General features: G+C 37.0%; 4 protein-coding genes across 4 annotated transcripts; all 4 read left to right on the forward strand.

The window, feature by feature from the left end:
• Positions 1-3706: 3706 nt before the first annotated feature.
• polr2i (RNA polymerase II subunit I) lies at positions 3707-6489 on the forward strand. The gene is made up of 6 exons (XM_079246536.1): positions 3707-3844; positions 3989-4043; positions 4608-4681; positions 5140-5214; positions 5651-5702; positions 6161-6489. Exons 1-6 carry the CDS (start codon positions 3783-3785, stop codon positions 6221-6223), a joined length of 381 nt encoding a protein of 126 aa, XP_079102662.1. The 5' UTR covers positions 3707-3782; the 3' UTR covers positions 6224-6489.
• Positions 6490-8656: 2167 nt separating this feature from the next.
• Positions 8657-9564, forward strand: pglyrp5 (peptidoglycan recognition protein 5; the record flags this gene model as incomplete). Its single annotated transcript, XM_079246825.1, has 4 exons — positions 8657-8704; positions 8785-8980; positions 9123-9241; positions 9392-9564. Exons 1-4 carry the CDS (start codon positions 8692-8694, stop codon positions 9562-9564), a joined length of 501 nt encoding a protein of 166 aa, XP_079102951.1. The 5' UTR covers positions 8657-8691.
• Positions 9565-11873: 2309 nt separating this feature from the next.
• foxg1c (forkhead box G1c) lies at positions 11874-13088 on the forward strand (the record flags this gene model as incomplete). Its single annotated transcript, XM_079246829.1, has 1 exon — positions 11874-13088. The coding sequence occupies one exon, from the start codon at positions 11874-11876 to the stop codon at positions 13086-13088; it is 1215 nt and encodes a 404-aa protein (XP_079102955.1).
• A 4698-nt stretch (positions 13089-17786) lies between these two features.
• Positions 17787-20833, forward strand: snrpd2 (small nuclear ribonucleoprotein D2 polypeptide). The gene is made up of 3 exons (XM_079245858.1): positions 17787-17902; positions 18524-18703; positions 20480-20833. Coding segments are annotated over exons 1-3 (357 nt in total). The 5' UTR covers positions 17787-17900; the 3' UTR covers positions 20655-20833.
• Positions 20834-24438: the final 3605 nt, after the last annotated feature.

The raw sequence follows: 24438 nt of genomic DNA on the forward strand, positions 1-24438 counted from the left end.
TATATATATATATATATATATATATATATATATATATATATATATATATATATATATATATATATATATATATATATATATAAGTAAATGAGAATGGTGCTATCTTAATGAATTACACACACATAGCATAATTCTTAGTGAAGGGCAGGCAAGGGGGGTTCTGCTGCTGAGAGGTTATCACCTTTTAGTAGTAGACCCCAAATCTTGTCTCTTTTAATGCATAGTACAGGACACTCAGCCAATGGTGGTACTGTTGCCAGGGGACTGACCCCCCCTGGCAGCAGGTCCACTGAACACCTGGCCCTTTGAAGGGACATCACGCTAAAGTACTTTAAAAAATTAATAAATAAATAAATAATAATTAAAAAAAGGGTATTCAATTCAAAGATTAGCCATCAGTACCATTCAGTATTAATACTGTTGATAGAGTAAATACTAATTGTGTTGATATATGGCGGTGATATGGTAATGGCAGTAATTCTGATAGTACAACTAAATGTATTAAATTATATCTTATGTATGCATATTGTCTAATATTGTATATGTAATTCTAGACTAATTGATATCATAGCATGTGAATATACATATGTTATGCACTTACTTCAACTAAAAAACTTAATTATTGCAACCTAAATATGCATATGATGACGAGGGGTGGGAATTAATAAGTTTTCTTCTTCCCACTCCTTTTCGAGGTACAGTTTTTATTTATTTTGTTGCCCAAAATGGGTATACTGTATGAAATACATACACAGATACATATACTATTCTTATTGTATCTACATATGTGTGTATTTATATATGGGTATATGTTTATGTATGTATATGTACATGTGCGTGGGTGTATGTATGTATGTATATATATATGCAGGTGTGTGTATATGTATGTATGTATATATATGTATATGTATATATTTGTGTGTGCATATGTATGTATATGTGTGTGTATGTATGTATATGTATGGGAGTATATATGTCTGTATGTGTATGTATATGGATATGTGTATGTTCACGCTTTCTTATCTGTCTCGAAATAAATTCATTCATTCATTCAAACATCCCTCAACTTATTCTGCTGGAGCTGACTTTCTAACTTCTTCCTGTAGTCCTCCTTGCACTTCTTAAGGGAAGTTTGTTCTGATCAAACCACAGTTTTATTTCACACATTTCAGAATTTGCTTAAAAAGTTAAAAACGTTTTTCACCTGGACAAAAGCATGTCTACAGCAAGCGGACCAGACATCCAGATTCATCAACCAGTCGAGTAAACATGATGGGGATGGTAGTTCATTTTTTATGGATGCCAGCACATTATGATTTTATTGGTAATATATTGCCAGACCAAGAATGCAAAAGAAGCAGCTAAATGTGTAGTCAGTTTAATTATCAATTTCAGTGAGATAGAAATAAAGATTAGAAACAAAAAATGAAGGGGAGATGTCAAAAGCACTAGCATGAGGAAAAGAAAATGTGACATTTTTGCTACATTCAAAGGAAAATGTAGGCATCAAGGTTTGGCATAAATATAAAACAATAAAAGCCGCATAGGACTGGTGACACTAAAGGGCCTTTTTATTTTTAATCTCAGTTAAAATACACAGACACAAAGTGGAAAGACCCTCTTTAATCTGAGGAAGTGATCATTTAAGATAATTAAAAGCATGATCAGTTCAAAGTTGCTGTGCAGATTTCATGTATAGGCGCGTGAGAAAAGAAATGTTTTTAACCTGGATTTAAAGTTGGGGTAGGTAATCTTGCTCAGAGACATGTTTTTTATACTCTGTGTGAAGTGGTTCCTCATCCTGATAGTAGTCTATACATTTTGTAATCATGAACAATAAGAAATATAGCTAGACCCCTCAGTTTACTGTAAATCTGTGAAAACTTTGACCAATCCAAACATTCACACCGGAGTGGAGTTGTTCATTTCTAATAAAAAAGCCTTGGATCACACAAGGAGCAAACCCAGAGGACCCAAGACAGGGTGCCACTTTCAAATCTTGCTAGCTCCCCAACATTACCTACCCCAGCTTTAAAAGTGTGTTTGGTGAAAGTCCAGAGCTGTTTCACTGCAGTGATGAGGTCAAAAGCCTGACTGACATTTATCAAGATTTCTCATTTCATTTAAGATGTCATTAAGCTGGCTGAATACAATTTTCTCACTTGTATGTAAAGGAGAAGTTAGAGACAGGTCGATAGTAGTTCATTAGAGGCGTCTAGAGTCCTTTTCTTTAGGAAGGGCTTAATGGCAGCTATCTTTAGTAACTTGTGAAAAATACGTGATGCCAGTGAGCTGTTGTGTTTCTTAATGGATGGTGGTCGCTGAGGTCAGAACTGGGATAGAGACATCTTCTGGAGACCTTGGGTGATGTGGAGAAGAGTATCTGATGAGGGGGCAGACCTGGGTGTTGTTTATCTCTGCTGTGTCCTTTGCTTTATCTGTGTGCTCATGTTTGGGTTTGCCGTCCTAACAGCATGGCACAAGTGTGCACAAAGTTATCTGCATCCAGATAGATGCACACCATCAGATCTGAAATGCTAGTTATAATTTCAAAGGACAATAAAGTTATTGATGAACTTTATGCTATGTGCCATACATGCATTTGATACCAATATGTTCAGGCCCAAAAGTCTGCTGAAAACTTCAATTCCTTTACCCACTGTAGGAATGGGGCCTTAATGCTGGTTTTCATTCATTCTGTTTCCTAAAAGTCATTTAATCAATTTACATGGATATGTTAAACACATTATGGGGCAAGTGACTATTTTTGACCATTTCGTTTTCTTTCATATTCACCATTAAACTTTTTTTTAAAGGAATAGACTGTTATTGAAAACCAGAGAAATTGCTTATGATTGCAAGTCGACAGCTCTCAAGATAATATTTTTCTCCAAACACAACTAGTTTTATCCAGAATTAAATATTGCAGAATATTTGATAGCGTTTACACAAAGCTACTGTAAAGTTTGCCTTAAATTGCTTGTGTCTATTTTTAAACTGGTACTTTAGTTAAATATCTGTCACATGAGTTCATAATAGTAATTTTGGATTACAGTCTACAAAATAATGGCTTACTAACACTGTGCTCAAATCATTTATTAAGTTATTTGTTTGAGTCATGGAAAATGTATGGAAGTATTGTCTGGAAGGAGTATCTCTATCACACCTCTCTTCCTGACAAATGCAGTCATGGCCAGAAGGATGGTATAAAAATAAAAAAAAACATCATTTGTTCAGATTCAAGTTTATCGTGAGCAATTTTAACATAAATATAAATAACAGAAAACAGAAAATGAAGGACAGTTTACAAAATTTGTTTTAGGGTGGAAGGTAATTGTGATGGTTAATTGTTTTGTTTTTTTATTTAAAAACACACAGAATATTTGAAAGGCAAAAACAGTCTATAAAAGAGGGGAGGAGAAATTAAAGATTAGCTGGACCTCTACTGATGCAGAAAAACTCAATATGTAAAGATTCTAAGACTGCATTATCTAGTGCCTCCATGACCAATTTCCTTGAGATTTTATTTTATTTTATTTTATTTTATTTTATTTTATTTTATTTTTATTTGTGACAAGTTGGTCCACTCTCCATACCAGTTGGTGGCAGTAATGCATCAGTTCGTTGTTTGCCTGTCTCCATTAAAGGACAAGAAGAGGAAGAGATAAACGTTGGCATTATTTTACGCATGCGCAAAAAAAAAAAACCTCGCACCAGAGCTAGGTGGTGTTGTGAAATTTGACTTTATTTGTCAGGTTTTTGTTTAATAAATACCTTTCCCGATGGATTTAGACGGTGGTACCTATGAGCCAGGATTTGTTGGGATACGGTTTTGTCAAGAATGGTGGGTCTGGGGCTGTACAAAAACTGTAAAGTGATCTTAGCTACTTCAAATAATGAGTATACTTTAGCATGTCTTCTGCATAACAACGTGTGCATAAATTAACATGAAAACTAAATAACGACGCTTCTGGTTTTTCCCCCATAGTAATAATATGTTGTATCCTAAAGAAGACAAGGAGAACCGTATCCTGCTGTATGCAGTAAGTATCTGGTTGAAATGTAGCCGAAGCTTGTGCCCCTCGTTTTGTTACAATACACATAGTTAAGTTGCAGAAGACAACTTGTTACTCCATAAATGTTTAAAAGACTCAGACATTTAGTATGACTGAAAGGTTAAAAGAAGGATTTCATAAGACTTGTCAACCTAAAGTCAAAGATAACTCATTAAGTTATGCCTTTTGTACCATTGTAAATTTTTACTTAATCTATTAAAATGTATTTCTGAAATAGCACAGGGAATATAAGCTTGTGTTGTTCCACACTGCGTGCACCCATGAGGCATTTTCATGCTTATATTATAAGTCATGATGTCCCTTGACTGAAAACATTGATTTGTTTTGTCAATATATTGAAATGTATCACTGTTTCACATTAAAACTGAAGGATATTATCAGAGGTTGACATACACAAGTTACTTCAGAAATTCATTTACCCTTTTATGACAAGTTTTATCCCACATTGCACAGTGAAATATTATGTTGCTACATCTATTTTATGTGTGAAATAATCTTACTGAGATTCCTGCTTTTCTGTTGAACCTACAGTGCAGGAACTGTGACTACCAACAAGAAGCAGACAACAGCTGCATATATGTCAACAAGATTACTCATGAGGTTGAGTAAGTAATCACAACAATGTTAAAACTATGAGTAGCTACTGTAGTTTTATAGCTATTGCTCTTCTTAGATGACAACACTTTTGATTGTCAAAATGATCATTGCCTTATTCAGTTATATGCATTGGGTGTAAGAGCATAGACAGCAGTATGTGACAGCATATAATTTTATCATCTTGATGTGAGAAAATATGTTTATTCTTTGCTGTAGCTCACACACAAATACATCCATATTAGGTAGGCTTTCTCAGGGAAGCTCTGGTTCAACGAAGTACAATTATCTTGCTATGTAATTAAACCTTGTGATTTTAAATATACAGACTCGGACTAGAACTGAGTGGTTGCACATTTGAGACAGGATTTGCACCATGCCGCTTATATTAGCAATTGTCTGCTAAGTTTTTCACTTGGAGTCTTATATTATTAAATAGCTTTGACCTCACAAACTTGTTTTTCCTCAGTGAACTGACACAAATCATCGCTGATGTAGCCCAGGATCCAACACTACCTAGAACAGAGGACCACCCATGTCCAAAGTAAGTTTTTGCCACACTCTGTTGACTTTTCTATGGAGGCCACTACTTGTTGGTGAGTACTTCTGTGTTTGGCCTTTATGTGACTCAGTACAGGTGACCTCTGCTAATGTTCAGTACAGAAAATAGCTGTAGTGGTACAACAATGTGAATCAAAATAAAAATAAATCTCTTTATTGATCTCTTTCCAGAAACAAATTTTAAATCAGTTTGTTGCCATTGGAAACCACATGGCTGCTGTGCATAGCTTATTAATAGGTTATTTCTTATATTTATCATATATTTTAAGTGAAACATTTTTAGCTGCAGAGGCACCTACATCCTTGTAGCACAGCATGCTTTTTAGCCTCAGTGAAATGTTGAATAAAGTGGTATGACAATGACTGAATGTAATTGTGGTGACATTTCAAAATTGTGCTTTGTTCATGTTTCTTCTCAGATGTGGTCACAAGGAGGCAGTGTTCTTCCAGTCACACAGTATGAAGGCTGAGGTAATGAGGCACAGTAAACTTAAACACACTTCATCTTTGAAAGTTGTTTCTTAGTGAATACTTCAACCAGCCTATTTATTTATTTGTGTATGTATGAATTTATATGAATGCTGTGTTGCTCCAAAATGGTTTGAGGAAAAATACAAATAGTCAAACACAACTGTCAACATTGAAGAAGTCAAATGTTGCTCTTTTATGAAAAAAAGAATTTTTCAATTAAAAATTAAATTAATAAACTGGAACCATAACAGATCATTTGAAGACATTGCTCAAATTCTCCTCAGTCATATTTAGTATTGTTTGACTACCTTCTAAATGTATTTTGTGTGCCAATTCAGAATATATTCTCAGGTTATTTGATCATATATTACTTACATCATCTTTAAAGCTATATAAAATGAAGCCTTTAATTTAAGCTGAAATGTAATATAAATGACATTATGTTCTGTCCTACACAGGATGCTATGCGTCTGTACTACGTCTGCACGGCCCCCCACTGTGGACACCGATGGACAGAGTAAAACCTGCGGATTTTTCTCTGGTCTAACATCTGTGTTTTTAGTTTGCAAATAACATTCCCATGTGAATTTTAGTTACGAAGCCTGTCAGACCTACCATGTCAAACAGATCCTGTAACATCACAATAGAAACTTCAAGTTGCATTTTGTGATGGAGCAGCACTGCTACGTTGTGGCTTAAAATACAATGTAATGGCAGTTGTCATTTTTAGATTTGTGTTGTTGGACTAAAACTGTATTTTCTTTCAGATATGTCATTGGTTTTATTAAACAGCTTTAAAGATCTAGCCGAAAATCATTCAATTTGATGAATCACGGGATGGTGGGGTAGTGGTTAGCGCTGTAGCCTCACAGCAAAAAGGTTGCTGGTACAAGCCTCAGCTGAAGGAGGTTTGAACAGTGGCCTTTCTGTGTGGAGTTTGCATGTTCTTTGTGTATGCCTGGGTTCCCTCTGGTTACTCCAGCTTCCTCCCACCCAAAAGAGATGCTTGTTAGGTTAGTTGCTATTGGTAATTGACCATTTATTACATGTAAGTCACTTCAGATAAAAGCCAAATGACTGTAGAATAGATTTGTATTCCAGTCATTTTCCTACAAGTAAGCAACAAATACAAGGTTGCATGGTTGTGTGCAGTAGAGTCACAACTGTTTCCTGCTAATGATTGAACTTTCTACAATTGTGTATGATGTAGACTAGAGATATTTAAATTAATTTAAAATAGTTTTAAGGATAAAGTCATGGGGGGGACAATCAAGTTGTCGAATTCTGTTTACATTAATGGCTTAGATACATTTCAACATAAGCTTGCATTCATTTGAAAACTATAATAGTTTGATTTTTTATTATAAGGTTTTACATATAACCTCATAACGGATGCACGTCAAGAAGTCGTGGTCCACTCAAAGACTGCAAGTTGTTCAAGTCATGTGGCTCTTAATCCCCTAATCAACCCTTCACCAATGTGGTACAATGTGTTTGTGTTGACATGCTGTGTTTGGGTTTTACCAGACATGAACCGAACAAATATCTCCACTGTGATGTCACTTGTCTAAAGAAGACTGAGTCTGCACTATCTTCAGTTTTGATATATAGTTTGCTAACTGAGACCTGTTGAGTCTGAGATGTTGCTGTTGTATTTTTGCAGTTTCTATGAGCATTGCATTACATTTCTTTTAGCAAACTTACTTGTGATCCAGCAAGACTGGGGCAGTCTATGGTGGTCATATTTAGAAAATGTAACCACCTGTTTGAGCCATTCGATTATTGCAGTCTCCACTCTGCACACCAAACAAACCTGATGTGTCACCTAAGAGTCTTCGGTATTTCCATTAGATGATGACTCATCAGCATCACGTTAAGGTAATTCTCCGGACATGAGGTAAACGTGTGTCCCTCCCCTACATCGCCATCGCTTTATTGAAGATTTTTTTCCATACATTCTGTAGTAAATCTGTCAGCTGGGTAACACAGTCTTGGTTTTCCCAAATATGAGTCATTCTGCAATCCTGTACTTACTCATTCTGATGACGGTGTTTCTTACCACAATGAGACTGAACTAAAATGTACCATACGCTACTTAAGTGTGGCAATAGTAACATTTGTTATGACTAAGTCATTATATTACTGTCATTGTTTGTTGCATGTAAATTTCTGCAAGACAGTGTATAGCTGAAAGACATAATATGTTTGAATTGTAGCTTACTGTGAACAGTTCCAAGAGCTGGAAACAAGGTGGTTACCATTGTTGGCCATGCAGCATGATACTGCCAGTTCTTGTCACAGTAAACTGGGTTCTTCCTGATTTTTGGTTTAAAAAAAAAAGTCACAACTCTTTTAGAAATAATTTAGAAAAGTCACACAATCAAAATGGGGATTTCAACCTTTGAATCATCAGGTGCAACTGCCGGAGACACGTTCATTAGTTAAAACACTGAAAAATCACTTTCTATGTGCAATCTATTACACAAAAGTTCTAATGAGCTGACAAATTCCAAAGTTGAGTTTTTGTTACATTTAAGGAAACTTTCCAGCTTTTCTTGAAATGAAATTTTAATGAAAATATTTGGCTCTGTGGACACACCAGCACAGGCTACATCTCACAACTTGTTTCCTTCACTGTTTGGTGTTGCAAAATGACCACTACCGGTTTCATCTTTAGATTCTTTGGAATTTTAACCTCATGAAGAAGCCATCCTTGAGAAAGAAGCAACGACAGCTTGCCTGCTCTTGTGAGCAATTTTCGGACAATATAGTTTTACTTCCTCTTTTTTTCAACTCTGTATATTCCTAACAACAGGTTGGGCAACCTCCTCTGCCAAACAAGACCAGTTGGAAAATAACTTGTTTGCATGCTTCCACGTGCCACAACAAAGAACAAGAGAAGTGTGCTTTCCGTGGCCACACCTTCCTAAACTAACTTTGATAAGGGAGGTGCACAGTCTGCTGCCAGTCCATCATTGCAACTAGCAACATGGAGCAAACAGGTATGGAAAGAAAGAGCTATTTTGTACTATAACATTTTCAGTTATTTCATAGTAGTAGTATGCTTTTGTCTACTTTGTAGTGAGCATCGTGCCAAGGCTGCAATGGGGAGCAGCTGCCCCAAAACAACAGGAGACTCTGAAAGGTTCAGCTCAGAAAGTTGTAATACATCATACTGCCCTCCTAAATTGCAAAGGCCTGGCAGACAGCAAGGACCATCTTCTCAGCATTCAGCAAACACATATGAACCAAAGACACTTTGATGACATTGGCTACAAGTAAGTAACTCCTTTACTTTTATTGTTAAAAAATGTCTTAAAATGACACTCATCATGGAGAAGTCTATAAGGGGGTTTATATCTAGATTGTGGAGGCAGGATGTTCCCAATGTTGGGTGTTCATACACTCTTTATGTTTCAGTTTTCTTGTTGGAGGAGACGGCACAGTGTTCGAAGGTCGTGGCTGGGGTGTGGTTGGGGCACACACTAAATGCCACAACACTGACTCCCTGGGCGTAGCATTCATGGGCAACTTCAACAGTAAGCCCTCTTTTGGTTATATTATAACAATATTCTGCATGCAACAAGCAAAATTAAAACAGAAGGGGATTGAAAAATGATCCTATCTATTAGTTACCTGCATGGTAGAACAAAGTTCAATCATGACAATGTTAATACTTGTGATTTCAGATGACACACCCAGTGAAGAGGCATTACTGTCAGTCAAGCAGCTGATCCTCTCAGGAGTTTCCCAGGGGTTTTTACATCCACAGTTTGTCCTGTATGGCCACAGGGATCTAGGAACCACAGAATGCCCAGGAAACAATCTTTATGCTGTTCTGCCACAACTAGGAAGCACATGATGCTCCCAGCGGAGCACTTCAGAGAAGTCTGCTCTCAACCCATCATCAGCTCTTTCTCATTCCATGTGTGGAACGATCAAGATGTAGAAACTAAACACTAATTTTTTGTTCTTTTTATTTACTTTTGCCTTAATTGTTTACTTAATCGCTTTTTTATTTAAGACATGGTTTGAGTTGTAAAGCCTATGTAGAGGTCTGAAGGTATTTAAAGCTTGTAAGGTGATTCTCTCACAGCAGAGGGAGCCATCACAAAGAAATAGTGAAAATCTCCACTCCAGGAATGAAAAATGCATTGTTTACATATTTGAGCCCATATGTTGTGCCAAAGTGGCTCATACATTGTATGATTATTGTGTTCTGTTATCCTCTTTTATCTTTGAGTTAATGGGGTCTAATTGCAATATTTTTTAACTTAACATAAGCTTTACTATGAGCCTGTTAATTACAGCTGTAAAGATGATCTTGTTTCAATGTGTTCTGTTATTGTTTTTATTTTTATTTTGTTTGTTTTTTTATTAAATGTCATTCGAGCAATAGTTGGATTCTTTGCTTCCTTTATTTTCTATGTTCTGCTTAAGCCCCCTCCGCCTTCAGAAAGCAGAGCGAATGCTCAAGTTTCACCATCTGGATCACAAACAACCCAATAACGAAAATGTCTTTGCAAGAGTTGCATTATTGCGCAAATGTTTCAGGGTGCAACAGGAAGATAGTTGTAAAACAGTGCAAGAGGTGGAATAAAATCCAAAGAGATTATATAGGTTGAAGTAAACCCTGCAGGGTTTTTGCAGGGGCCAAAAAGCATTCCCAACAAGTGCTGACATGTGCGGGGCAGTGAATATAGAGACAAGTCCTTTATCAATCTGACTGAAAGGATGTCAGACTATATATTTAATTTCAAATGTCTTTTTTTGACTTGTCTGTCAGTCCCAGTGTTTCCTGATCAGCTCAATAAACTGTCAGAAGAGCTAACCTAAACATTGGATTAACTCCTCCATTATGTGAGCAGGCAGAAATTAATGTAAAAAAATATGTTTAGCATAATTTATTTTCCCTTGTAATTTCCATTATCTAAATTTTTAAACTGTGCTGCCGCTCATTTTTCTTAGTCAATTTCAAGCTCTTCAGAATACAAATAAATCAAATGGCAAGAAATCAAGGTAATAAGCTTGTGCATTAAAACCCCCAGCGAAGATGAAGTGAAACCATCCTCTGAGACATCAAATATTCAAACACAAAGTAAGCAGATTATTACCTTAAAGCCATAGCTCTCACTTGCAGCTTCTGACATTGCACAAACTCATCACAAACTCAGGCCATTTAGGGTTTTCATGTCAGAAACGTTAAAGGGTCATAAAAAGCAACAAAACATTTCTTTAAAACTTCTTATCTAATGAAAATCAACCTCTTCCCCCCCTGCATTAATCATGGGAACAAAAAAATTGTTTTGTACTTGGATAAATACTTAAACTAATTTTTTTTAGCACTTAATCACAAAGCAACGCACATGTTACGATTTCTGGAGTTTAATGCGTCATAATGCTCCATTTAAAGGGCTACGGTGCCGTATACGTTTTCCCCCACCAGTTTGGGTAATACAACATAAATCCACATATACCTGGTGAATGCGCCCACTTTGCCCTTGTATGTTTGATGCTGCTTATAATGAACCGCCAGACGCAGCTATCTCTTTATTCTGATGGGCATTTTGACAAATCATGGCTATGGTGCGCAAAGAGAAGTTAGAGGGAGGTGAGGCAGGCCCAGAGGGCCAGGCGCTTGAGTTTCATGAGTCACGGAAGTTTTATAATTGCACCTGAGAGTTCAACAATAAGTCACACAGGTTGACACAACACACTCATTTCATTTGGGTGGGGAGCGCTTGTTTGGTATGGCGGCATATTCTGTTATTTATGGGTTTTGTTTTTATTTTTATGTTAAATTTGTCTTTTATTAATGTAAACTAATGTCTCTAAATGACTGAACTATTCTTGTGACACAGAAAATCTTTTTTAAGGGCTGCGTTACCCTGTTCTAAACTGATGCGTCTGACCAAAGGGTAACACGCACAGATTACGCATGAACGTGATCAAGTAACGTAACAAACTAATGGACAAGGTTTTTGTTGGTAAGGACTCCTGAGCTGCTGTGATCATGCGCATTTGTTGGCATGCAGCTTGGACCGGTGAGTATTTTGCTCCCCACAACTTTGAATCAGCGCATCTTTGCTCAGTGCGCTCAGCCACGCGCACTCCTGTAAGCTGTGGACAGGCTCGGGAACTGTAGGAGTGACTTTATGTTTTGAAGTGGTCATGGAGGATTTAAAAACACCGAACCGATTTTTCCACAAGTCTTCCTTCAGCATCAGCAACCTGTTGTGGAGAAAAGACGGGATGGTTGATGAACAGGAGCCCCCTTCCTCTCCACCACAGACTTTGCGCCAGACTCACCCTGAGAAAACCACTCAAGATGGAAACTTTGACAACGAAAAAAGCTGCGAAAACACAAGACGTTGCAGTAAAGAGGATATCAAACTGGTGGCTGTAAAGCGAGAGGTAAACCAAACCGAACCAAAGAAATCCCAAGGAGCAGAAGAAGGCGCTAAACCTGAGAAACCTCCTTTTAGCTACAACGCGCTCATCATGATGGCGATCCGCCAAAGCCCTGACAGAAGGCTCACACTTAATGGTATCTACGAGTTTATCATGAACAACTTTCCTTATTACAGACAGAACAGACAGGGGTGGCAAAATTCGATTAGGCACAACTTGAGTCTGAATAAGTGTTTTGTTAAAGTGCCGCGCCACTATGATGACCCGGGGAAGGGCAACTACTGGATGCTGGACCCCTGCAGTGATGATGTATTTATAGGGGGCACGTCAGGGAAACTCCGGCGCAGGACGACCGCAAACTCTAGGACCAAACTTGGTCTGAAAAGAGGAGCAGGTCGACTCATGTCCTCCAACACAGCAACCAGTGTCACCTTAGCCGCAGCAAGTTCGTTTTACTGGCCTGTGCCGCCGTTTCTACCTCTCCAAGCACCTGTGCGCGCCCACCTCGGCGCTGGGACTTACCTAGCTGCTCACCCCCGCTTCAACCACGCAGCATCGGTTGTTTCTCAACGGGCCAGGCTGAGTGGAAGCGCCGCGGACGCTGCTGACCGGTTTGTACAGACGCACCAGGAGATGTCTTATATCGGAGTCAGTTGCGCGCAGTCTCGCCGCCATCAGGTCGGCGCTGCCTGCACCGCCTTCTCCACGTCCATCCCCGCGTGCACCCTGCGGCTGCCAGACCCGTGCTCTTTCAACATGATCTCCGGTCAAGCCAGCTACTTTTACTCTCACCAAATACCACGCACCGCCGCGTTTAGTCCGTGTCAAGAGGAATACGCCGGTTCCAAGACGTCGCCCGGACAGTTTTTCCCCAAAAGCGGTCACTCGGACCTCGGGGGATGTTGTAATGACTTTCCTAATTTCTGCCCTCAAGTCAGTTCAAGCCCCCCTTCGAGTTGGAATATAGAAAAGTAGATTACTGCCAACAAGACCAGCACCTTAGTTTAGATTTTATATAGAAAGACGAAACACCAAAACATCCTGCGTGTAACATTATAATTCCCTTGTGCTGAACTTCAGAGAAATGTATCATGTTAATGCACTTGCAGGATCTCAAATAAATGGGTGCACTTTGTTTAAAATAACAAAAACAGAGAAAGAAACACGGGAAAAGGGAAAAAAAAGACTCATTGAGAATGTGCTTAAATGCTTTCCAGAATGTGCGAAAAATATTAGGTTAGTTGTTTAAAGGAACAACATTTCATTAAGATGTATTTTATAATGTCATACCTATATCTTTCGTTTCATCATTTGGAATTAGTTCTAAATTTTCCCTCAAATTAAGACTGTAGCTTTTTATGTTTATTTTCCATTCATAATGCGCGTATCATTTTGGGATAGTCACCAGATGCTTGCGCGCGTTGGGATTTTAAACTTAGTGCCATTTTTTAATGAAAAGGGGGAAAATAAATATATTAAACTGTATATGATCACTTGGCCTGAAAGCTAGCATGTTAACCAACACATGAAAAAACGTGTCCTTGTTGGTAACGTTGCAGAGTACATTCTGGATCAATTTTGTTTTGATAATATTTATTTCATAAAGACAAGAAGAAAGGAAATGATTGAATTAGTCCTGAGAATGATTCCCCCCAAGTGTTCTTTTTAAAACATAGGTTTGATGAGTGAGAAAAAAAATTCAAACCTGAAATTACTCAAAAAGTGTTCATTTTGCTGCTCTTGTTGTCTTAGTTTGTTAATTAAAAAATGTTGCATTCCTATTTTAATTACCTTACATATAATTAAACGATAAATAATGCATTTTTAATTGTGTTTTCTTTTACCTCATTAAAGCCTTATACTGTTGGTGATTGTTCTTATTTGGCTGTGTTATTAAATGTCTCACCCTGGAGATTTAAATCAGCCTATTGACTAGAAATGGAATAAATTAAAGGTTTAAGTCAAAGTTTAGAGCAAAAGTGGGGCGAAAGCCTTTGAATGGGCATACTGTGGAAAGATCAAGAGTTCACACGCGCAGCAGCAATTTGTTGAGGACTGATATGTGACGTTTTCCCTGTATATCTTATTTATGAGTCGTGTTTGTCACTCAGCGCGGACATCAAAGTTTCCCCCCATCGGATATAAAATGATACAAAAAAGAAAAAAATGTACTAGGAAACGGATTAGAGCACCTCTCTGGATGCTTTCCTGCTTTAAACAAAAGATCCTTTGTGTGAAAAGACCCGTCACAGCCGTCTGTGGTCAAAACAGACAGCACGGGATCAGGTAACTTCACTGTTGGCAAACTCGCTGTCTACATAGATGTGAAGATAGAATTCTGATATTTTCATCACTGCATGAGTAATTGTACAAGTGAAGAACAGAGTTCTGAATCAACATGTTTTTTGTTTTTTGTTTTTTTTCCTGGAGGCAGATGTAAGAAGACACCTAACTGTTAACTTAGTAGATAACGACCTTCTTTTGACAGCTCTGCTAATAACCATGAGTCACCAAACTATGGCTACATTATGATTTTGTCATTTGGATTGACAGAAGCTGTTACTGATAGTATCTGTTGTTTCTCACATTATATTCAAGGTTGCATAAATGTTTTCTTATTTGTTTTCAAATGTTTTAAAATGCCAATGTCAGAGGATCTGTGTTATTTCAGATCAAGACTCAATTTCTTATGTAGCCAAAATCTAAATAAAATATGGGAGACAGTTTATTGAAAGATGTCCAAACATAAACAGAAATGTGTCATGTGAGATTTAAAAAGGAAAAAGGAAAAAAAAAAAACTCTTCTTTGGATGCTGACTTTCTTCTGTTCTGTCTGTAGTGAAGATTATCCTAAACGTGCTGAAAAAATGTTGTGGTCTGGGATCTGGGGAGATCAAACCAGGACTGAGTGAGTTTTTTCTGACCAAATATTTGTTCTTTTCTTTGGGACTGTTGCTGTGAGAATGATATTGCATGCTGGATCAAAATCTGTCAGCTGCATTTCTGCATTCATACCATCAATATTTGCAAAATTCCCAATACTGTCTTCTACTGCACAACCCCTAATCATGGCAAGACCTTCACAGTGTTCTGTCCTGACCGTCTCTGTAAAATCTGATGACAACTTGTTCCAAAATATCAAATTTGGTATGACTACACCTGGTGGTGCTATTTTCTGTCAAATCTTTTGTAATTTGTCAGCTTTTTAATAATTTTTTCACTTCTTTAATGCCTTCGTGATGGCAACATTTCCATTTCTGATGAGACATTGGTGAACATATGAAGGGTCAGATGAATTTCTAAGGTCCTGTTTATGTCTTTATTTGAGTTTTTTCTTTTTTGCCTATTTTGGTTTTTTGTTTGTTTGTTTGTTTGTTTGTTTTTTTGTTTGTTTGTTTTGTGTGGAGGGGGGTGGGGGTCTGTGTGGGCTTTTTTTTTTCTTTTTTTTTTCTTCAGGACATATCTTTTAGATGTTCATCTGATAGATTTTTGTTTGTTTGGCTTCAGTACATAAAGATGCAATTTGACAAGTTGTATTTTTGTTAACTTTCTATGCTTTAATGACTCAGTCAGCACAATGTTACCTAAAAAAATGTAAAAGAAAAAAAAAGAAAAAATCTGTAAATGTACAAGAACTGACATAGAGCAAATGTGTAAAGAAAATGTGTTAAGAACCCTTAGAGATCCTGGAGAACTGTAGCTCAAGATGACTTTAAAATATTCCAAATAAATCATATCTTCTTCAAGTGTTGTGTTTTAGTACAGAATCACAACTTTTGCACACAGCTTTGTTTGCGTTTTACATTCTTCTTCAGATGGATACATTAAAGGTCACGTCCTATACTTAATTAAAAAGATGCAGTTACTACACGAGCGATTCAAGGATCAGACATTGTGGGGGCCTCAGACCCTAATGACAACAGGACTTGCAAACAGTGTGCTGCAAAACTGTTCACCTCTACTAAATTACACATTCCACTGGATAATTGTATTACACTTTATTTATACAATACTTTAAGTTAGTAGTCTAACAACATAGTCTTAGCTGCTACAGCAACTACTGAGAGAAAACAGGTGTGGGAACCAGCATACAACCAAGCAATTAAAACAACACCATACTGTATAATTGAGGTGTTAAATCACACTATCTCTATACTTGAAGAAAAAGCAAACTGCTAAATTTGAGAACAAAAACTGAAAAACAATCTCTCTTTACCTTATGTATTCTCTATGTCTTTTTAGCATTGTGGCAATGAAGACAGGCTTTTTCTAACGTAAAGATCTGAACTGTAAATATCCAATGAATAGTTGTCACTACCTTATGCCAATTCATCTTAAAATTAGGACCCGTTATTGTTTGTTGCCTGTAATCACAACTAATAGCCAAACCTTTAATCTTTTGCAGTTTCTTGAGAACTTCTTGAAAAGTGTTCAAAATCCCACTGAATGCAATAAACTCTGTTCAGGTCATGTGCAGAGGGTACTAACTTTGCCTCTTGTATTTTTCTTTTATTCTCTTTTATTAAAGACTTGCTCTTTAAAATAAGATCCAATTTCAAGATCAAATGCAACTTTTTAGAAACTGAATAGATTTTTATCCTTGATGTTGTGACCGATCCCCAATTAAATGTGTCAAAGTACATTGTAAAACTGAAGTTCATGTTCATGTTACATACTATTACTAACTTGCCTTTCTTTAAATTATAAATACAATACAGTAACTGCAATGTAACTCTGGATTGTATACACAGTCCCTAAAGAATACAATGTATTGAGCTCTTACTATGTGGAAACTGTGTTTACAAATTAGTCCTACACTATTCAGGTTCTGTCACAGGGATAGGTTTTCACAGATCTTCTTGTCTATATGTTGCCCATCTGATTTAATGGTCGCTGCTCTCTTAATTGGGCAGCCACAAAGTGTTTTCAGATTAGGTGCGGCTGTCCCATCACATGTAAGGCAATGCTGAGCTCATTTTATTCCACAGCTTAAGATGCAAGCCTCTTGGCTTGGCTGGGTGTGCTTCATAAAGGTATGGCACTACTCTGGAAATCAATCCCACACAGCCACCTCTCTCCACAGCACACAGGCTGCCATTATCTCCAGCAAGTGATTTCCACAGGTAGATCTGTAACCTTTGGAATAAGGTGGGTGGGTTGTGCACCCATAGGCGTCTGTCTGTCTCTTGCCAGAAAGCCAATCTCTCAGTGTCTCATTGCTGCTGCGAAGCATACTTCCCATCTCCTTGTCTCTTATACAGAGAGAGAGAGAGAGAGAGAGCTAAACAAAGACTTAGTTGTGTCCGCATTATCGTGTGACAGGTCTTTAAAACTTAAGAGTAGAAAAGGTTTTTATTTATTTATTTATTTTATTTTATTTTATTTTATTATTATTATTATTATTATTATTATTATTATTATTATTATTATTATTATTATTATTATCTAGACTATCTTATTTGAATGTATACGCTTATGCACGAAAGTACATAAACAGTAAATAAATGTCATATTTCCAAACTATATTTATATGGTTTGTATAAAACCTCAACACAAAGAAATAACCAAAAAATGATAAATAAAACCATAAAATGAAGAATTCTTGGATTTTGTAAAAGAAGACCTGACTAACCCGGTCGCTATAACCCCCATTTTGAGCGCGTGTGATTTGACCCGGAAGTAGAGTCGTCCACGTTAGTTCAGCTCAGTCGTTGCAGATACGAAGACAGTGATAAGGAAGAAAATCCGAACACAGAAAAGTTAGTGCTTTTTTTTACAACAACAATCATGTGAGTATTTTTTATAATAAAAAAATATTCATTAAACAGTTTGTTTTTTTACTCACAGTCTGATCCACGAGTTGAAGCCTCTCGGAGTTGAAATGCTATCCCGGCTAGCCTTTTCACCAACCCAGGCTAGTTAGCTGTGCTTGTGTTGGTTTTAATCTCCTGACACTGTATTGTTTTTCGATTAATTAAATTATCTCTGGTATAATATATAAGGACAAATTGGTGGGGGGTTTTTTAAGCACAGCGTTTATAATTCTGATCTAAAGTGGAGTCGAAAAGCAACATTTGCTAATTGCTAACTCGGAACAAAGCGTGTTTATTGTTGTGTCTGCGTGTTCATAGGAATACTTCAATATAGTGATTAAAAAAGACATTTTCATTTGGGTAACCTGTCTGTCGAGCACTTGTGTATATTACTTGTTTATATTATTTGAACCACACTTTTCCTAGAGTATGTAGTGTAATGATTTATTTTGTTAATGTAAAAATGTAATAAAAATAGACAAGTACATATTTATTTTTTAAAAGTAAGCAATACCATAATGTCAGCAAAGATTTTCCACCTGTTTGTTTTCATTAGTTTTTCTAACTTATAATAATATTGTGTGATTTAATTTCTAGGAGTCTATTAACAAAACCCAAGTCAGAGATGACCCCTGAGGAGCTCCAGAAACGTGAGGAGGAGGAATTCAACACCGGCCCCCTGTCAGTGCTCACACAGTCAGTGAAGAACAACACCCAGGTCCTCATCAACTGTCGCAACAATAAGAAGCTGCTGGGAAGAGTCAAAGCTTTTGACAGGTACTAAACAGGCTTTGTGGGACTATTTTCAGAGTCCAACATCTAAATAACATGAAAAAATATGTCTGGAGTGCAAATTCATTAGATTAGTTGGTTAACTGTATTTGTGTTTTAGTTCATTTTTTTACCGATTTCAGCCTGCTTTCAAATGTGTCTTGTTGGTGTTAATTGGTAATAAGCATGCAGTTTCAAATCTACAGAACAAATTTAATGTTGTCCAAATAATTACCAATGTAAACTTTCTAATTCACTCAGAATTTATCTGACTGCATCCCACTCGTGTGGCTTACTGTGTAGTCCAGTGTGGGGTTTAATATTCTTTAAATTAATTAAAAATAATTCAGTGTAATGTATTGTACAGTTAATCTTTATGTCTGGTTTGACAAACCACCATTAGATGTTTGAAAGTGACAATGAACTTGAATACTAAGCCTTATAAATGTAATGGAATGGCAGCTTTAAAAACAAACACTTCTTGCCATTTCCCGTGGTACAGAGTTTGGGGTTGTGCCAGCATTAGAAAGTGCTTGCTTTGTTGTAAACATCTGTAACATAGAAGCTGTACAGACAGTAAAACGTTTATAAATGAGCTCCATGATCTTGGCACATTTAAAGGATAAAGCTTCTTAAAGTGTGGATGGGATTATATGGGTACATTTTACTACATGTTTAAATATTTTCTTTAACAACTTGTAATAAGTCCCACTTTGTTTATTCTTTTTAAAAAACAAAACGATCAGTATTATAAGACTGTTTATTGATGTTTTGACTTTTGAATTTATTTATAACAATAAATTGAACATAACTACATTAATAAAACTTTTAAATTTCTGACAAAAAAAAATCAGGGGACTTTTTTATATATATATATATATATATATAGATAGATAGATAGATAGATAGATAGATATTTATATATATATATATATATATTTATATATATATATATATATATATATATATATATATATATATATATTAGGATTTTTTACTAAATGAATGAATAAATCTGTAAATCTTCTAATGATCTTTTCATCGAAGTTGAACCTCGACCATGAAAAAACAGTGGAAAAGGGAATTAACACATATCGGGAGATGCACACACACACATAGGATCATGTATCCAAATTTTCTGACTTAAAGTGTTTTTAAAATAGGTCCTAAATTATCTTCCTTAGAGTTTCAAAGGTTAAGGGTTAGTGTGATTTAAGTTTTTTTTTTCTTTGCTTGTTTTGTTTTTTAATTCTTTGTTTGTTTGAAGGAAGGGATAGTAAATCCCCTCAAAGTGGATTAGTTTGGTTATCGTATTATTTTCTGTATTAAGTTTAAGTGCGAATTATTGCAGGTGGATTAATCAGCTCTGATTCCTGTTTACAATTTAGCATTTGTCATTACCTGTTAGAAAGATTAAAATGTTTCATTTAAAGGCTGACAAGAACATTTAGAAATGTATTAATATGAGGGAGAACTGTTTACTGAACTATACAGTGTTGAAATTTTCAGATTTTATGCTTTTAATGGCTGTAAAAGTTATAAAATTGCACATCAATTCATGGTCACCAGCATTACTTTTCAACCCCTACTGCAGTTAGATTATGGTATTTATTTCATAAACATTAAAATATCAGAAAGCAGTGCTGCATATTATAAATTGAGCTTAATGCATGTTTCACCTCTGAGTTTGAGCAAGATAAAAAAAAAAGAAAATGCAATTGTTTTTTTATGGAACTTGTTCAGAGATCATTCTAACTACCTGTAACCTTACTGTCATGTCAGGCATTGCAACATGGTCTTGGAGAATGTCAAGGAGATGTGGACAGAAGTTCCCAAAAGTGGGAAGGGGAAGAAGAAGTCGAAGCCTGTGAATAAAGACCGCTACATTTCTAAGATGTTCCTCAGGGGGGATTCTGTCATCGTTGTGTTAAGAAATCCTTTGATCACAGGAAAATGAACTCTTCTAAGGTGCTCAGCTGAAAGTTTTGGAGGCAGTGGATTTTCATTTGTCAGCTTTTTGTTGTGTTGAGACAGCAAACGTGTCGAAAGGATGTTTTAACTACTTGGAAAGACACTTCAGTGGCTGATTTTTGCTTTGTCTCTTTTTCATTTTAATAATAAAAGTCATGAATAGATCCAAAATTTGTTCTAGTGTTGATTTTATATTTATTTTGGACAGTATCTTCCAATTTACTCCTCCTGTAAGCTGCCTATTACACACAAACACTTCTACATTTCACTTGACTTGTTCATTTGTTGCTCAGAACATCAGATGTTGAGGTGAAGACCTCAGTGAAAAGTTTTTGGTTTTTTTCCCCTCTCAGTATCATTGCCAACTTCCCCCTTCCTCCACCACCCCTCTTTCACTCTCCCTTGACAGCATCTTGGGTGTCGGGCTTGATTTCAGTCAGCAGCGCTCAATATGCGACAAACTGCCATTTAAAGGCCCCCTGCATTATTTATGAGACCAGATGTGCTGACTGTCACTTCACACCCTCCTCTCTCCATTTCAGGCTGCCGTTCGGCCCCTCCTGACCACTTTGTTAATTGTCCTAATAGCTCAACAGCGAGTGTCGACTTACTAGCAGTCGACATCTTACCTCCGCGCTTTACTGTTCTCAAATTTAGTGAAGTGTCAGTAAATAAAATGTGTATTTCATAGTTTTTGAAAAGTGATTGTTATTGATTTCTGGGATGTAACTGCTCTCAAATGCACATTCACTTGTGAAAATTGCATTATCACTTGCAACCAGTCCCAACATTTCTGCTTGCTATGCTGCTCTGTCTTCTTGACATATTAACATCTGATGTTTTGCACCTTACATGGCCCTCTTAGCCCTGCCGTGCCCATAAGGCCAGCACCTGTAGAGGAGCTGTGTGTGTGGGCAAAACACTGATTTACAGCTCTCAGGTGAGACATGCCAGAGGGAGGATAGCAGCACCAGGAGAGGCAGTTTGAGCTCTGAATAAGACTTTCAGTGAAACTTTTTTTTTTTTTTTTTTAACTGTTGAAATACCTTGTTTGCTCTTATGCTCAAGGCAAGTGTTGGGGTATTTGAGGAGATCATATAGCAGAAACTTGGAAGCAGACAAGTTGTTGCACAGGCAGCCCAAGGACACAGCAGCTGCTGAAGGCCTTGTGGCTGCTGCCAGATACATCCCCACATCAGTTATCTGCTTCCCTTTTCATAGTTATTAACTTTAGATTTGAAAATATTTGCTTTAACTATTAACCGTGTAACTTTACAAGGTTTGTCATGAGAACTTTTTGGTGCATTTCCATCTCTGGTTGTAATGATATGTAATACAGGTGACATTAGCACTAACAAGTATTTCCCTTCTTTAAAAGAACTTTTTTATAGGTAGCAAGTGTTGGGAAGTTTCTATTTGACAAATGAGGTATTGTATATCATGCTTTCAGTCAGGTGCAGTAAAAAGTTCAAAACATGGGTGTACTTTGATATAGTTGTAATTCATGCAAAATAAAGGGTTGTAATGATGATGATGCCAGTTTGACTGGCTGCCAGTGTTGCTCAGGTGACAGCGAACATTTTGTTTAAGGACTAAAAAAACAGATGATGTGGTAAACCTGTGTGAAAGCCCTCATTTATACAGATTGAAAATACAACTTTGTACTCTTAGCACTTCAAATCCAGAGGATTTTACATTTGGCTGTTATTTCCTTAAAAACAACCCTGCTGTGTGTTTCGTATGTCTGCAGGGTGGAATTACATGTGTGTCATACATTTAAATATGTAAATTCCCCTCTAGATTCCAGTGTATTTCTGCTGAGCTTGACCCATCTATACAGATCTGTTCAAAAATTTCTTACAAAGAAACTACTCTTAATTGGAGTTGGATTTAAAACTGCCTGAATGTGTTTTGGAAAAAGAAGATGATGTATTACACTTTGTGTCCAGTGTAAAGGCATGGGTTTTCAGTATATTTGTGGTTTTCAAAACAACTAAAATAATATTGTTTGAATGAAGAAACTTAAATTAACAAATGTGCAAATGAAAAATCAACATTAAACACAAACAACCATAAAAAGACAGAAATACTTCGCCTCAGGATTTCTTTGGACATAGATGGGGAAAGGCAAGTCTGGTTTTCCCTGTTTAAGTTACAGCCTCTGCAATCCAACCTGAGATAAACAGATTAACAGACTTCCAAGGTGCAAAACAACAAAACAACAGAAATATAAACCTCATGAAAAGATGTAAAATAATACATTTTAGACAAAATGCCAGTCTCACTGAAAAGCTGAAATTAGATGCTAAATGAACATCTGACAAACAAAAATGTGGCCATCTGATGATCATAGTGAGTTAAAAAAATAATGAAAACACATGCTACAATAAAATATGGCTAGAAACGCAATGTGGTTGGAAAAAAAGTTTCTTCTCAGCAAACCAGAGTTGTAAACATGGTGTGACTGGTTTCTGTTGAAGTCTAACAATTTCCTAATGATGAAAATGTTTGCAACTGGAGACTGCATAGAAAGAAGATCTTTTGAAAGTTTGAAGAATACCATTGGTGGAAGTAGAAGTTCATGCCCACATCACATTTCTCCAGTTTTAACATTCGTTTTTCACCTGTGTGGTGTCCAAAAGATGTAGCCCAGCTGAAAAGATCCATTCTCCCTGTCAGAAACTGGACATCTAAAGATTGTTTTGGGTCAAATGAGACATCCTAACAATGAAACGTAGCTGCAGCATCCTGGGACAAGACCCTTCAAAAGCTGGTGGGTCTATTTAGAGATGCCACAGATAAAAACAACTTTGGGGACCTGATTAGCTGAGTATCAGCCCACACTTTCCTGTGTTACTTCACTCATCTCAAAGGCACTTCAAGAAGCTTCCCTCCCTCCAGAGGAGGTGCGTGTGGGTGAGCAATCCATGAGCAGGAAGGCAGATGTTTTATTCAGAAGGTAAACGATAACAGGAGGGAAGTGTGATTATGATAGCGATCGGCCATGCATCCATACCCAACCTCACGAGCAACGCGACACCCTGCAGAGCATCGACCGGACTCCTGTAATCGGAGCCGCCGCCGCAGTTTGTTTTCAAGCAGTGCCACGGTCCGGGTGTCAGAGCCGCTGGGGCCAGGTGGGGAAAGGGGGGTAGGGCAGAACGGGATGGGTGGTGAGGATGAAGCAGGAGGAAGAGGAGGAGGGTATCAGCTCCGTAAATACAAACACTGCCTTCAGTCGTCGCTCTTTAAGGGCGAGTCACGGTAAAGAGCAAGGACACGGAGCGGCAGTCAAAACAGCGGGGATCAGGTGCATGTACACCCCCAGCAAGTTCACAACAAACACCACTGTAGAGGGGAGGGTGGTACAGGGACCACTGTTGTTGGTATACCGGAAAAGTTGTTTTTTTTTGTTTGTTTTTTCTTTTTTTATGATTAGGCTTTATCAATCAGTGCATCCGGATTAGAGGCGCTGTTGTCATGCCAACAGAGATTTCAGGACCTACAGATTTCTAGAAATGGCCTACAGGTCATCAGTCAAAACAAATATTCGTCATTTATATCTGGAAATGAAGTTTTCAGAATGTGGTCATTTCAAAGAATGATTACAATGTTTCTAAATCAAAATGTATTGCCTTGATTACTCTAATTATTTTTTATAACACTATTAAGCCACCCTAATATTTTAGGGTTGATATTTTAACATCTGCAAGCTGGTACAAATTAAATTGCCTTACTTTATGAATGCCAAGATAAATTTTATTTTGTGT

The sequence above is a fragment of the Telmatherina bonti genome (genome assembly GCF_933228915.1).
Source record: "Telmatherina bonti genome assembly, chromosome: 9".
NCBI classification, from domain to species: Eukaryota; Metazoa; Chordata; class Actinopteri; order Atheriniformes; family Telmatherinidae; genus Telmatherina; species Telmatherina bonti.

Coding starts and splice junctions, on each gene's coding strand:
- polr2i (XM_079246536.1), top strand. CDS start 3,783: ATGGATTTAGACGGTGGTACCTATGAGCCAGGATTTGTTGGGATACGG. Junction 3,845..3,988: donor ATACGGTTTTGTCAAGAATG/GTGGGTCTGGGG, acceptor TTTCCCCCATAG/TAATAATATGTTGTATCCTA. Junction 5,215..5,650: donor GAGGACCACCCATGTCCAAA/GTAAGTTTTTGC, acceptor GTTTCTTCTCAG/ATGTGGTCACAAGGAGGCAG.
- snrpd2 (XM_079245858.1), top strand. Junction 18,704..20,479: donor AGAGTCAAAGCTTTTGACAG/GTACTAAACAGG, acceptor CTGTCATGTCAG/GCATTGCAACATGGTCTTGG.